The sequence below is a fragment of the Neltuma alba genome, unplaced genomic scaffold (genome assembly GCF_004799145.2).
Source record: "Neltuma alba isolate B1F8T4 unplaced genomic scaffold, ASM479914v2 tig00000917_pilon, whole genome shotgun sequence".
Taxonomy (NCBI): Eukaryota; Viridiplantae; Streptophyta; class Magnoliopsida; order Fabales; family Fabaceae; genus Neltuma; species Neltuma alba.
Window position 1 is genome coordinate 114760 of NW_021632256.1, and position 16708 is coordinate 131467.

Consider the following 16708-nt stretch of genomic DNA (forward strand, 5'->3'; position numbering starts at 1 on the left):
ATATCTGATAGATTTCTTCCAGTTGCCTACTCTATATTCTAGGCCTGCGCAGGAGAATACAGGGTTCTCTCGCCCTTTTCTTTTTGTTTTGTTTTGTTTTTTGGAAATACAAAAAGCAAGTTAGAAGAACCAGTGGAAAGAAACAGATCGAAAACTCGAGAAGAACCGCTGGGAAATGTCGGCTCTCATAAATGTGAGGCATGTACTCAGCAAAAGCTGCATGTTGCTACTCAGTTGGTGAGCGTCTTTGGCAAGAAAATCTGCATGCTTGAGTGCAACGCGTGGAGCAATACGCAATTCAATCTCCCAGTCAGAGCAAAGGAGGTCTCTGATCTCGTTAATTTCTGATCTGAGTGGGTGATCATGGCAACCATCCTTGAAAATAAGGTTGAAAGCTTCCATTGAGTCAGTGTAGACAGATCCTTCGGTATCCAGTCGAACATATTCCTCTGGTGGCGGTTTCCGGTGACTATCATCAAAACCATCACGCTTGAAAATCTGGTGTACTGTTTGAGTTTGTCCGTAGATAGTGGATTCCATAAGTTGAGCTAAACCCATTGTGAATGATTTCTTTCGCTTGACTTCTGGCATTTTCCATGATTCCCCTGCATCATTCAGCTTCTTCTTGTAGATTGTAGTTGTATTCTTTGGCTGCAAAACTCAAAACAGTTTCCTCATCCCCTCATCATTCCCCCGTCGCTGTTCGTTTTAGTGTTCGTCACCGTCGCCCAGTTCCGTGTCATCATCTGGAGAAGAGAGGTAAGGTTACTTTCTTCGATTTCCACTGATTTCTTATTCGTTAGAACACTTTAAATATGTACCTTCCCTTCACGAATTAGGTTCAGTTCAAAAGATTTGCATTTTCAGTCTCATTTTCTGCAAAATGGTTTGTAACAGTTTATATTTAGCTTGATAAGTGGGTTTTGAAGAAATATTTGGAAACTCATAACCATGATGACCTTTCTCGTTTTTCTGCTGGGTCAATTGGGTAAAAAGGGTCATATTCATTATGAATCATTTGTTTCGCATTTTCAGTTATTTTAATTTATGGTCTTGCGTGTTTCGATTTTTCCATGTTTGTTAATCTAGTGCCAATTTCATAGTATTTGGTCACACGCTGTGAAATAGTCTTCCAGGTGAAGACTTAAATGAGCACACTGGGCCGTGGGGAATGATGAGGACAATTTGTTTGAGCTTTTGTATAAATATATGTCCACACACATACACAACTAAAACCAGACTTCTCTTTTGTAGCAAAGTAGAAATGGAGCGCATTGCATCAGAAAAAAGAAAAGAAAGGAGGCTTATGATCAGTGATTTGCCAGAGCCATTACTTCTTCATATTCTTTGTTTTCTTCCCCTAAAAGAAGCCGTCGCCACAAGTCTCTTGTCCAAGAGGTGGAGAACACTTTGGCGCTCTCTTCCCAAGCTTGAATTTGATGATAGAAGCTTTGGCAGTCTTAGATCCTTCATTCTGTTTGTAAATGCGGCCCTCCGCTTAGCTCATTTGAATTCTGTTCAAATGTTTATTCTCGATTGTAGGCATTCCCGTCTGGCCCGTGATATGGCTAAGATTTGGATCAATGCACTCGTCAGTCACAAATTAACGCATCTAGAGCTAAAAGCATTAGAGCCTGTTTCGTTGCCCTCTAGCATTTTCATCTGCAATACCTTGCGAGTTTTAAAGTTAACTGCGGTGAAATTGACTGATCTTTCTGGGGTTAATTTGCCTTCACTTGAAGTCTTGCATTTTAGGGTGGCTGTGTTTTCAAATTTTGAACTTCTGAGAAGGCTTCTTTCTAATTGTGCTCGTCTTCAAGAATTGGAACTAATTGTAGTATGGGATGTTGAGCATAGGAGGCACAGCATTGTAAGTCCTGAGGATTCATGGCACAACATTGCAAGGTTTGAACATTTGTTGTCCGCAGATGTTCCTGTTCCAGCAAATAAACACCTAATGGAAGCCATTTCTAATGTTCAATTTCTCAGCTTACGTGCGGTATGAACATGATGAACAAGTTCATACTGTTTCTTTCTTTCCTTCCAAGAGTTCATATGATAATGTTTGTTTTTAACTTGTGTTGCTCATTCCTGGTGCAGGAGGATGGAGGGTACCGTTTTGACGATACCTCAACATTTGCCAACGTCATCCATCTACAAATTGACAAACCTCCTATTATCGACTGGACCATAGTGAGCATGCTCCGAGCCTTTCCCAAGCTTCAGAGTCTTGTAATTTATCAGGTTTGGAATTAAACAATGGTTTGATGGCTTGATTTATATGCGCAATGCATTCTCTCTGTTCAGTTTCTATAACCCCGTGTGTGTGTGTGTGTGTGTGGGTATGCATTTTTGTTGTCAGGATGAGCGTGACTCGGATGGTGACTCGGATGATGACTCGGACCTGAGGGAGTTGTCAGCACCTGATGTTCCTCCCTGTGTTTCGTCTCAGCTGAAGGAGTTTGCTCTTTTTGAATTCAGAGGCTCCAAACGTGAACTTGAAATTGTGAAGTATATAATGGAGAATGCGACTGTTTTGAGGGCTGTCGTTGTGGGGAGCACTTGCGAAAGTGAAAGTGAAAGTAAAGAGAAAGACTGTGAGATGCTCGAAGAATTATCGTCATACCCCAGATGTTCTGCAGATTGTAGACTTATTTATGGCGTTTTTAGGGAACGTCCTGAGGAGGTGATGAGAAAGTTTATGACAATTAGCAAGTTTGCAGTTCGATCCTATTGGTTCTAACTCGGTCACATTCTTCTGGGAGTTTCAGATGATTTCTTGTCTCTGGTTCCTTTAATCAAACTTATGCGTACGTGAATCCCTTCAACTCCATTTTGTTCCTGAAATGGTAATCAAAGAGGTAATACTTTTAGAAATATTTCAAGTAAAAGGAAATTAATTATCTTTCAAAATCGTAAATTGCCTTGTATGTTGATACATTGACATTGCACTCTGGATCATTCCTCTTATATCTAAAATAGAGGCAGTAAATTATTCATAGTTAATTCCACGATATGAAGATGTAAAATATAAATGTTAACGGTTAGATTTGGATCCGCTTTTAATGGATTAAATTATTTAATATAATTATCTATCTAATGATATGTAATATCAATTGAATAATGGATTCAATTTAGCAAGAGTTTCAATCAAAGTAAATTAAAATATCAAAATTCAAATTAAAGTTAATATTTTTAGGTCTTACTAGAATTTTTCAAATGTTATTATAGGACTAAAATTTCCTTTTATAATAAAATAATAATTTTGAAAAACTAAAAATTAAACCATGAAAACTTGACATTATAATATTTGTTTATAAAAAATAATTTATGTCAGAAAAATTGGAAATACCCGTGGCGAAAACTTGACAATCCATTTATATATAACATTTTTCAACCAAATCTAATATATCGGCAAGAAATTTATAGGAACAAACACCTTTTATTTAACTCGAAAACTATTAAATTGATAATGTTTTGAAGTAAAACTTTTTTTTTAATTAAAAAAACCAGAATCATAATGTATTAGTAGATTTTGGAATCGTTTGGAAAAAAAGAAGAAGCAGATTTTAGACCGCTTTCCTATATCTGTCTTTATGCTAGACCTTATATTCTCATTATTTAAAAATTCATCATAATTGGAAAAAAAATTCTTCGTTTGATGGGATGGATATGAACTAGTTAATATAAACTTATACCCACAAAAAATTCATATTAGTAATTGCCAGAACTAGCCTCTCATTCTCATCAGAAGTCCACTAAAAATTGAGAATCTAATGATCAAACAGACAAGCAAGGCAGAAGGAAATGCATCGATTATTTAGTGGCATCTCAGTTAAAATAGGTTGGATTATAAGTTGATTACAGCAATCACCAACACTACCAAAAAAAAAAACCAAATTAGCGATGAAAATTAGTGACAAAATTTCCGTCACTAATCAAAATTAGTGATAGATTAGTGATGGAATTTTGTTAGTGACAGAATTTTTCTGTCACTAATTCCACTGTCACTAATTATTTAGTGATGGAATTTAAAATTCTGTTGCTAATTAGTGATGGATTACTGACAGATTAGGAACCAAAATTAGTGACATAAACTTTGTCACCAAATTTGTCATTAATTAGTGATGGATATCTAGCATAAATTTTGTCATAAAATAGTGACGGATTTGTGACAGAAAATTGCCTTACTAATCCGTTGCTAAATTTTTTTTATTTTGTAATTTTAAAATACCATGTGACAACTGCTGATTGTCGTCACATGCCATGTTGGTGACCGCCACCTCATCACCGGCCACCTCGCCACGTGTTCATTGTACAGTGATCAAGTTTTATTCAAAAAATTATTGTGTTAACTGTGAAATGAAACAAGTTAATTTAAAATTCTCTTATGGTTTTTAATTAAAAAGGCATTAAAGTCATTTGATAAAATTTTAAAATTCTTATTTGCGTCATGTGATCTAATTACAAGTTTGACAAATTTAATGACACAAATAAGAATTTAGATTATTTAAGTTTTTTTATATTTTTTAATGGATTTTTTTCTAAAAATATTTAGAGGAGGAGCATTGAGGATTACAATAGTAATATTTGAGTATTGATTATATTGGTGCTTATGTAAATGCTGATGGGAGTTCTCAATGATTTTTCTCGTGAGGCGTGAGCCTTGAAAAGGCCTCATGACGAAGAAGCAATAGGCTATGAGCTACGACAAAAAACTAAAGAAAATAAAAATTACATAACATCATGCAATATAAAAAACAAAATAAATTAAAATCTTTATATCTATGATTAAATTGAATTTATAACTAACTTTTATATTAAATATCAAAATGAGTACTATATATATTGGGCTTAGCAGATATTGTAAATCATAAATGATTTCAATGGTTGATTATTTGGCGGCATCTCTGTTTGATTAAAAAAAAAAAAACGAAAGAAAAATTTAGCTTCTCATAACTTTATTCATGACCTGCTCCACTGGAAGCATACTAAGGGTGTGTTTGGATTAGCGGTGATAAAATTGACTTTTATTCTAATTCATTTTTACAAATTTAAGTTAGGATAAAAATCAATCAGTATAATATGATTTATGTTTGAATTGATGGTTATAAAAAGTTAGTTAAAAAAGTTAAAACTTATTTAGATAATTAATAAAAAAAATAAATTTATATGTGAAATAACTAAAACGGACATGAATTTTATTGAATAGTAGTGTTTTATATTATATGATTTTAATGTGATAATTATTCAAGAAAATTAAAATTATAATTATAAAATGAAAATATTTGCTATTGAGAAAATTATAATAGGGATTTTAAATTAATAAAAAGGATTTAAATTAAAGGGTTTGTGTACAAAATTAATTTGCAAAGTGCCACTACTCTATGTATAAAAATTTATTAAGTGTTTGTCACCAATTAAATTTTTAATGAAGACAGTTTTTTTGTTATTTATAAGACACTTTTAGTTTGTTTAACACATATTAAAAAGAAAATTTTAAACTGTATTAAGTCTTTATTAAAATATATTAATAACTTTTTAACTTTACTCTATTTAATATATACACCTTTTAAAAAAAAGTAACTATATACATTATAATAAATGAAAGATAAAATTATACATTTATGTTAACAATTTAATAAAGTGACTTATAAATATAATCAGGAAAAATCTTTTCTTTCTACCTTATAAATATAATTATTGAGTATTTTTAGAGTAATTTTTATTTTTGTTAAAGTAAAATAGGACTCACCTTAGGACACTCATATCTCATCTCATTGTTACCCTTTTTCTCTCTCCATGATGGTTCCCCCGTCCCCCCAAGTTACAAGTTTTGGCTTTTGCTCCGGCCTAACTTTTTCTTAAAAGCCCATTTACTAAAAAATCAATCCAAACAATATCTTAGCTTTAAATAAGCTACTCCCTCCATTCCTTATTATAAGAGATATTTAATGTTTATAGCATGTTTTTATATATAAGAGACACTTAAAAGTTGTCTCTAGTTTTTTGTATTGATTTCCTATTTTACTCCTATTTATTTTGTCTCCAACTCATACTCTCTCTCCCTCTCACTTCTCTTTCTTTTAATAATTTAATTATTCTCTCTCATACTCTCTCTCCTTATTAATAGGGGTATTGTTGGAAAAAATATTATACTTTTTACATATTAATTATCCTCAACTAATTTTAACTGTTTTTTTTATCAACGTAATTTGATTATTTGTCTCTTATAATAAGAAATGGAGGGAGTACTAATTAAAGTTTCACTCTTTCCAAGGGTTATTTTCCCTTCCCAATAGCATTCCAAACACGTCCTAACTTGTTTCTTGATAAAAATGGATCATTCATTTATTCTACCAAAGTGGTTGGACGGAAAATATAAATTAGTCTAGTTAGTATGAACACGACTCATATCCGACAAAAGGATGATCACAAAATGAAATTAAAGTTGGAGTTTTTTTTCACAAGAATAAGGAGAATATATTAACCGTTGCATATAATCTAATAATCTCTATTCACTTGTTTAAAATTACATAATTTCACGTTTGTTTGTCATAATTTTTTTAGTTAAAGTGTTGATGAACATTTTTAAATATTACCATATTAAGTTTAATTTTTAAAACAATTATGATTGTTACAAAAAATCATCACTTAGCACTAATAATTTCAGAGTTAAATAACTAAAAATATGCTTTGTAAAGTTAAAAGATTAAACTGAAATCTTATATAAAAATAAACAATGAAATGCATAGTTTAACCTTTATTCTTTTAATTATTGTTTATTTGGCAATGATTAACTGGACGGGAAAGTGGAAACTGTGGATAAGGTAGCAAATGGTAATTTTATACAACTTAATTTTCCTGCTATGCACCTTAACTTCGTATCACGCTCTCTTGTGGCACAATCTAAGTTCTCTCCTCCAATTCATCATCTTAACAACTATTTACTAATTAATTTTTCACTGAAGAATTTATGCTCAATTTTCCCCAATAAAAAACTATGGGCATATGCATATTTCTCGCCGAGGGAAAACTTGAATGATATCATAATGTCTCTTTCCCATGGGACTCATTTACAATTTAGGAAGTTCAATTATAAGTTCAAAAATATTGATTAGTATTAGTCAAAAACATGTTGATTTCTTTAAATAAAACATTGATTTTATTCAAACCCACAAAAAACGAGATTAAAAAAAAATTACATAAAAAGGCCAACTTCAAAAAGCCTAAATGAACCATCCTTTAGCAGAACTCGGGTTTAGGATATAACGGAAAATATTCAGAGAAAGTAAAATAAAGGGGATACAAAGAGTGTGACCATTACGAAATAAGTCTGGGATGAATTAAAGGAACGAAATAGTAATACAATAAATTCACAGAGTTCTTGCACAAAAGACTAAATCATCTCAGACTTTCAGGAGTACCTTCCCAGAGAATACAATTTCTTACCCTCCAATCAGCATATATCCATTAATTATAATGAAGATAATTAACCAGACTAAATTCAAGGACGAATTAAGATTCCATCCGATCTTGGAAGTAGTAATTGAAGTCCTCATCTGACACTAACTTGCTATACACATTCTCAAATATACTTCCGGCAGGAACATCAACAAACAGCCCGCCATTCTCAGAACGCCTGGGATATGATGATAATATTTCCAGCAATTCCAAGATCTTAGCCTCTTGCCTTGGATGATCTCTAGTCCTAATCACCACAGACCTCAAAACTGTCGCATACTTCATTATAAATCCTACAATTTCCAACTCACTTTTCAAGTAGTTAAAGCCATAAAGAGCGAACGTCTTCAGATTTGATGACACGCATGGAGGAACTTCATCTTCTTCAAGACTTGCTTCCATAGTCCAATCCAGCCCCTTGCAACCCTGACCACGTACACAAGTGTTCTGTCATAGTTTAGAAATATAGATAGATAGTAGGATAAGATCACAGACTTTTTTTAGTTAACTCTCAAACCTCATCAATTAGGAGAGTTTCAAGATTGGGGAAACTTCGGAGGCAGCTCACCATGCTACTCCACCCCTTCTGAGTTAAGTACTGAATTTCCAGATGGGTCAAATTGTAAAACGTCGGAAACTTATAATCACCTGGAAAAAAACCACGCTGCACGAGCAAAGACCAGGCCAAGTTGAAAAGACTTGTGTACATAATATTAAGTTAAAAACTATTAAAAAAAAAAAAAACTCATAGTAAGTCATTCAAACCTCAACTAAGGGCCTGTTTGGGTAGCACCCCAAACCATGGTTTGGGGGCCCAAACCATGGTTTGGGGAAAATGCTACCCAAACAGACCCTAAAAAATTGCAAACCTTGGTTTCATCTGAAACCATGGTTTCACCAGAAGCTGATATTATTTGCTTGTGGGAAAAAATCGGGGACGGCTAATGTTCATTCCAAAAACACCCCAGAGATCCTTCTCTTCTCTTCGCTGGCCGACACTCCTGCTCTTGCTACTCAGCTCGAACATTGCTACGAGATCCCTCTTTTCTCTTCGCTGGCCGACACTCCTCCTCTTGCTACTCAGCTCAAGGTCGACCCTCAGCAGAAGCTATTCGCTATTCGCTACTCAGCTCAAGGCCGACACTCCTCCTCTGGCTATTCGCTTCTGGAAAAAAATTTGGGACGGCTCCGGTAGGCAATTTCCCAGATCCTTCTCTTCTTCGGCCGACACTCCTCCTCTTCGCCGAACGATCGGACTCAGCTCGAAGCTCGACCCTTCGCCCCTTATCATCAGCTCGTCTATTCGCCGCTTCATCATCAGGTCGCGTCTTCGGCCGTGCTTCATCGCCAGCTCGCCTCTTCGCCAGCTCGAGTGTTCGCCGTCGCTGCTCTGAAACTCGACACCGGTGAGATCGTCCTGGCCTCGCGAAAACAGGGGTGGTTGTGCGTTTCTCGGCTCGCCAAAACCAAAGGAAGCGTTGGGTAGTCCGATCCATCCATCCTCTGTCTCCAATCTTCGTTCTTCAGTTCGCCCGGTGAGCTCTCTCTGGTGATTGCCCAAAATTTTGTTCGTATCTTCTTGCTTATGATTCTGGTTCGGTGGTTCTGGTTCGGTTCCTCCTTTGTTTTCGGTCTGTCATCCGGTTGCAAGTGATATTAATTTTTTTAGAACCGTGGCTATTAGTATTTTGACTGTGGTATGTTGAATTGGAATGATTTGGCTGTATATCCTCTTCAATTGCAAGCTTCCTCTCGGTTCCATTTTTGAACTATCCAAACTAGGTTTTTGTTGTTCGAAGTCAGTTAACTGTGTTCATAATATTGACGAGAAATTAGCCAGACATATACATTTATTGGAGAAGGGCGGAGAATTTTGTTTGGACTTTCGCCCTCAGCCCCATCCCCCGGCCTCAGCGTCGTCCTCCTCCAAGATTTCCTTGCGAGAATCTGTTGGATTTGTGTTCATAATGTTCGTTTGGTAAATTGGTTCTGATTTTATGAAACGAAGAGGGAACAAATTCTGGTAATCAATGTCTGGTTCTGGAGGCAGGGGACTTATATGGATGGCAATTGTTATATAAATTAAATGCAATTTGTTTTTCCTGTTGTTGTTTGGGATCGTTTTTTCTGTCCAGATTTCCCCCGGAGAAGAAGCTGTGAAGTCGAGACTTTGGTTTTTTTTTTTTTGGCCGTGGATAGTACTTGTGATAATGAACATTATTTGTTAAGAGTTGATCTGATTTGGGATGAGATAAAAATTGTATTGTTCTGTATTGTTGTATTAAGGATTTTGATAAATTTATGGCCAACTTTTGAGAGTGAGGAAAAATGAAATCACAACTGAAATCCATGTATATATATTGAAGGAAGTGATTTGTATTTTGGTCAGAGGTTTATGTTGGTAGTTTTTTTTTATTTTCGGTTGACAAATCTGATAAGGATATAATTTTTAAAAAATATTATGAAAGGCTTGTGCAACATGTTATTTTTTAAAAACAATAATGTGCTTTATAATGTTATTTAATTAACATGTTATTTTGGACGTTTTAAAAGTTTTAGTATTTTGAAGTAAAAACAGATAATGAAGTTTAGAAAGGAGGGGGTGTATTTTTTCCAACCATGTAAAATTAGAATTTTCTTGTATTTGTTGATTTTTGTCACACTTGGTTTGGTAGGAAGGAATTGAGATTTAAAATGTGATCAACTTTTTCACCTATTACAGTAGACAATATGATTTTTGTTATTTCAATTGATTTTGAGTTAATTAACCTGTGATGACTGAAGAGCTATAATTGTGCTATAGCATAATGGGTAAGAATACGGTGAAAGCTTCCTGGGACCTACGAACCACAAAAGTGTTTATTGACCTTTGCATTGAACTTGTGCAACAAGGGGAAAGAAAAGGTACTAGCTTAACAAAGAAAGCTTGGGATATTCTTGGTGATAACTTTACTGCCAAAACTGGAAGAGTGTATGAAAAAGGTCAATTTAAGAATAAATATGATTCCCTACGAAAGGAGTGGCAGACATGGGATAGGCTGCTTCGTGAGACAAGATTGGGATGGGATACTGAAAGGAATACTGTCAGTGCAACTGATGATTGGTGGGAGAGAAAAATAAGGGTAATTATTCAACCTTTTGATCTTACATTTTCTCTACTTGTTAATGTTTTGTGTATATTTACTATTCTTGGAATATTTTATGATATTATTGGTGTCTAATGTGTAGGAAGTTCCAAACTACGAAAAATTCAGAGAAAGAGGACTTCAATTTAGGGATGAATTGACTCAACTATTTGGAAGTGTGGCTGCAACTGGACCACAAGCATGGACACCTTCTTCCATGACACTTCCAAGTGAAGGAACACCGAATGAAGATTTGGAAGAAGGGTCCGGAGATAGTGATGAAATTTTAGGTGCACCAACTGGTATAAGTGGGGAATTTAACACAGTGAACTTCAATGATAATAGTGGAGGTAGTGGAGGCAACATTGAATTGAGGCAGGATACCAGTGGTGGGGGTACAAGCAGAGGTAGGAGTCGACCTAGTAGCTCACTGGGGGTCAGAAGGAAGGGTGAAGTCAAGAAGAAACGCACATCTCCCTCTATGAAAATAGCGGATGCAATTAGCAAAATTGCTGAAACAAATATTTCTGAGGCCGAGCGTGGAAATGAGGTCATTTCACGAGCAGAAGCTAGAAGGTTGGAAGAAGAAGCGCGTGCTTATGAGATTTCAATTAGGGGAGTCCTGTCTCACCTGAAAACAGTTCCTGAAGTTGTCAGAGATCCTGATTTCTTTAGACGGTGCACACAACTCCTTATGGAACGGCCGGAGGCACGAGAAATGTATGCAGCTCTGAAGGATCAGAAGGAACAACTTCTACCCATTTTAGAGCATTATACTAGGGATTTATGACTTGTTTATTATATTAGACAGTTCCATATGTGTATGTTTTATGTGACCAGTGGATTGTTATATGAATCAGACAACTCTGTAACTTTTATAAATGTTTCGTAATTTCTACGTAGGAATTCTAAACTTTATGTGTATGTGCACAGGATAAAACGAATATGGATGATGAAATTAAACATGTGGAAGAGCATGCTAAGGGACGGAAAAAAAGGGTTAACAAAGTTGCAGCATTGGTTGGTGCATACGCTACTTTGAACTTGTGTAAGGAGCCTCGGCATACAAGTGCTTATACAGGCTGCATATGGGTAAGGGATGTTTTAGATGGCAACTCCAGTCGTTGTTATAACATGTTTAGGATGGAACGTGCAACACCTCACTTTTATATACTAATAGGATCATTTTAACGTCTGTGAATCACTAACGCCAGGTTTCCGTCCTGGGAAAAGATAGGGAATTTTTTTTTTCCCTTTAACATTTGAATCCGTTGATCAAATGTTTCAAACCTTCAGATAACAGATTAGTGATCCAATATCAACCCTGCTTTCAACTCAATCTATTATCACCTAAAATAATTTCATACTATACAATCTTATAATATTATATTAAAAATAAAGTAACGCTCTTGGTTGACAGCATATACGTGCACCTGACAATGCTCACCTCCTTCTTCTAAAGGATACAAAATAATATTTCCATAAAGCAAGTAAAGTTACTTGCCCGAATATTTTACTATACAATTTACAGAATTATAACAGGTATCTCTGCTCTTCAATCAGCCCACCTTCTTAAATAACCTCCTTGTCCTTCTAGCTACTAGCCTTCACTGTTCATCATAAATTGGGGGGTGAGATTCCGAAGAATCCCCGTAGTAGTAATTTCCATCAAACAAATGTGCAGATCACATAAAACATGCAAAACAAGCCATATGGAACAAAACCTTGCAAGCTAATGCAATTAAGCATTTATGCGCAATGACAGATAGACAAGCTGAATAAATAATGCGCAAATAATTGGCAATCACTGCCGCGCATATAATTGGCAATCACTGCCCCATGTCTGTTAGACAAGCTGAATAAGTAAAGCGCAAATAATTGGCAATCACTGCCCCATGTCTATCAGCTGCACGTGATCACGGCTAAATAATCCATGCAAGGAATTAAGGATTACATGTTCTCATGCTTTTTGAATAGCAATATGGTACAAACAGACATGCAGCAATCATACACAAGTGTAAGGGAGGAAAGAACTACTACCTGGTCCGCATCCCTCCAAATCAAACCTTACCGTTCTCCTTTCTTTCTGCTTCTTGGTGGGCTTGAGCAGATATAAAAACCTATTATATTAGTAAGGGTTGGTTAATACTTGATCCAACATAATTTATAAATTAAATAACTCTCTTTAAATCCCAATCTCTTTCAATCTCTACCCTTACTTAATAGTTGGTTATCCTGGACAATTTTTCTTATTTGAACTATTATCTTTGGAACGTTTCCTTCCTTATCTCAACCCATAATATTACCTTACTTAGTAACTAGCATCTCAATCAAACTATGCCACGTCCCTAAAACATACCAGCACCACTTCATTTGAAGTTTCTAAACTCAATTTAATAACCTACAATACTTGTTCAACATCTGGAGATACTAAACAGTAACTATATATTGAGTTTTCATTACAGCAATCCCTATAAACATGTATGTTTATATCTCCAATGATTCACATAACCTTGCACTTAATCTGGAAATATTTTCCAAATTTACGAACATACTTGAACATTCATAATTCAACCCACTAATATCTCTCTACATTTGAAAACTTAACCATCTAATATATAAAGCTCCCAATTTCACTCATTACGTCACACGCACGCACATACACGTCCTGGTCCTCTAAATATCATACAACTCTATAATACAAGTCCATTAGCTTTTGGGTACCATTCTCTCCTTAAAAATTCGGACAGCCCCACTGAATAAATCTGATTTTTTTTCCAGCTTTGGGAGTATAGATTCACATATTAATGCTCTGTTTTAACTTCAGTAAAAACTGAATGGCATGCCGTCAAACAAAGTTTCAGATTCGAAACACATGAATTTAAATCAGCAACTACAAGCTTGGATTATTATACTTCACTTTCACAAGCTATACCCGAAGCCAACAACTTGCAGAAATAACCACCTGTTTGGTAATCATAAACAGAGCAAAGCAGCGCATGCAACGACGTCAAAGTATACCAATATGTTATATCAGTTCGGTAATCTCAAAACAGAGTATCAACCTTACATGCAAGCCCAAAAACCGGTATCATATACCTCATTCTCGCCTCAGGACACGAACCAACCGGTCCTCCTCTTCTTTCGTCCATTTTCTCTCACTAACTCATCTCTCTCTCTCTTCCATTACAACCCAACTACGCCGATAACAGAAAAGAAAATGGTGGGAGTTTGATCAGGATGCTCACCTTGACAGTTTAACCGGTTTGCATGCAATTGAATCACCTCCGATCACCAAGATTCAGCACAGCATCTTCTCCCCTGCTCTCCCTCTCTCGCTCGCGCTCTCACTTTGATTTTCCACGGACACCGAAATGAATGAAGAAGTGGGTGAGTGTCTGATGGTTAAAAGGGCAGGGTACACGTATGAGGTGAGAGATATTCTTGGACCAAATTGCCCCTCTAACCATTCTTACTTCCAATTTCATCCTCTCACTAAATTTCTGAAATCATAGAATAAATCCAAAAATTTTCCATGATGTTTTGTTTGGATTTTCCTTCTCCATTATCTTCTTTGACCCATAAAATAATTTCTCTAAAAATTTCGGGTCAAAAGTCAATTCCTAACTGTTTTTCTAGAATTTTCAAGAAAATAGTTCTTAATTTCAGAAATTAATCCTTAACCCATTTTAAGGATTTTATGCCTCAAATAAATTCTCTACATCATAAGATAATTTCCCTAAAATTTTCTAGTTATTTAGAAACCTCTAAGTATTTTTCCCTAATTTTCAGAGAAAATAAACCATTTTTCTCTTAAAATTATCTATTAAATTTATTTAAGCCACTTTTTGGGGAATGAACTTTTCCAAAATATTTCTAAACCTTGAAAAATCAATATTCCATAATTTTTCCTAATTGTGCTTGAGCTATTAAATAATTTTAATGAAATTTCTCTTTTCTGCTCATCCTGAGTCAGAAAATTCGGGGTGTTACAGAACGGGATGTGTTCTTAAGTCTGGTGGAACAATTGCAACAACATGGTCTAAAAGAAACTAAAAATATAGGGATACATGAATCAGTTGCAATGTTTTTACATACCGTTGGGCATGCACTTAGTAGCAGAATGCAGCAAGAAAGATTTCAACATTCAGGGGAGACAATTAGCAGACATTTTCATAATGTCCTAATGGCATGCTGTAGACTTGCCATGTCTAATATCAAACCAAAAGATCCAACATTCCGGCATGTTCATACAAAAATTCGGTTTGGTAAATACTGGCCTTTTTTTAAACATGCTATTGGAGCAATTGACGGCACACATGTTTCCTGCGTTGTCAGTGCAACAGATCAAACTAAATTTATCTCTAGGAAAGGAACAGTGTCACAAAATGTCATGGCGGTTTGTGATTGGGACATGTGTTTTACTTTTGTCTTGGCCAGATGGGAAGGTAGCGCACATGATGCTCGGATATTTGATCATGCCCTTACAACTCCTTCAATGAACTTTCCCCATCCACCTGAAGGTATTTTTTTATTTCCTATATTTTTTTTATATTTAGCTTAACAATAGAAACATAATTTACAATAATTTCATTTTTTATATAGGAAAATATTATTTGGTGGATGCTGGATACCCAACACCGAATGGATATCTCGGCCCATACAGACGGGAGCGTTACCATTTGCCTGATTTTCGAAGAACATCTGAGTTTGAAAATGACAATGAGATCTTTAATTATTTCCATTCAAGTTTAAGGAGTACAATTGAAAGAACTTTCGGAGTGTGGAAAAAAAAGTTCGCAATCTTACAAAACATGCCATCTTATAATTTTGAAACACAAGTTAAAATCGTTTGTGCAATGATGGCTATACATAATTTTATTAGAACGACATCTATTACTGATCCTGGATTCGTTCAGTTGGAAGAAGAAGGTACTTATGCAGAAGATGATGATGATGGGGTTAGATTTTCACGTATACATTCATCAATTCAATCTTCATCTTACATGGCTCAGGTTCGTGACAGCATAAGAGACGAACTTGTTAATTCAATACGAGGATAGTAGTCATGTCTTATTTATTTCCTTTTATCATAGATTATAATATGTAGTTAAAAACAAAACCTATTACACATGCTTTGTATCGATGCATCATCTTAATGATTATGACACTTCTTTATTTATATTTCTCTTATTAATATTATGCCTTATATTCTCAAGCTAATTATTACTTACTTGAATAATTAATAAATTATTTTAAGACATGTTTATTCTATTTTATCAAACAATATCATCCCATTTTATGTTTATAATCTTCATGAAAAATACATGACTTTCTGTTTGCAACAAAATAATTCATCTTCTCTAAAAATATTTTTCACTCTTATATTTTATGAATATATATGTGTGGTGACAAGTAATTAATTAATTGTATTAAACATCAGAGGTTATTATATATGTAGTATGTTATTACAAAAAGTAGTTGTGAAAAAATGTTATGGGATTTCATGTTTACAATCTTTAAACCAAATTAATATTTTTCTGTTATAAAAAAATCATTTTTCTATAAACATGTTTAATATTATGTTTTATAAATATATGTACACATATTAATTATGTAGTAATTATATTATCTTATATATTATTAATTATGTTAGTAAAAAAATTTTCATTAACAATTTTATTTCTTCAAATCAAAATAAATCATAAAATCTATCCTTTATATAATTATCATATTAACTTATACCCTTTTTGGTAATTTTCACATGTAAAAAGCACTTCTGGTAATAACTATCCAAATACTCTCACTTCTCAGAATCACTTTTTCTCAGAATCTATTCTCCACAGAATCTATTCTCCAGAATCACTTTTCCAAACCACGGTTTGAAGTCATCCAAACACACCCTAAGCATAAAAGTGTAACATTAGAAAACACTTTCATTGGGAATAGATCTGCCTGAACCAGTGCAGTATCCAAGTGATGAAGTCTTCCAATGTCCAGCGTAGTGGTCTCATCATCAGGTAAATCCACATACAGTAGAAACAATTCTTGTAGACGAACACATTTAGAAAGAAGCATTCCTAAACTTTCAGCGTCCGAGAACTCAACATACATCATGT

At 34.6% G+C, this 16708-nt stretch overlaps 1 protein-coding gene and 1 long non-coding RNA gene across 2 annotated transcripts; one reads left to right on the forward strand and one right to left on the reverse strand.

The window, feature by feature from the left end:
• The first annotated feature begins 739 nt into the window (after window positions 1-739).
• LOC114748344 (putative F-box/FBD/LRR-repeat protein At5g52460) lies at window positions 740-2743 on the forward strand. The gene is made up of 4 exons (XM_028936711.1): window positions 740-759; window positions 1255-1999; window positions 2101-2244; window positions 2363-2743. Exons 2-4 carry the CDS (start codon window positions 1265-1267, stop codon window positions 2741-2743), a joined length of 1260 nt encoding a protein of 419 aa, XP_028792544.1. The 5' UTR covers window positions 740-759; window positions 1255-1264.
• Window positions 2744-12180: 9437 nt separating this feature from the next.
• On the reverse strand, window positions 12181-13914 carry LOC114748357 (uncharacterized). Its single transcript, XR_003740462.1, has 3 exons — window positions 13838-13914; window positions 12630-12709; window positions 12181-12199 (listed from the first exon to the last, which is right to left on the reverse strand). It is a non-coding gene; the product is annotated as an uncharacterized LOC114748357 (long non-coding RNA).
• Between the last annotated feature and the right edge of the window lie 2794 nt (window positions 13915-16708).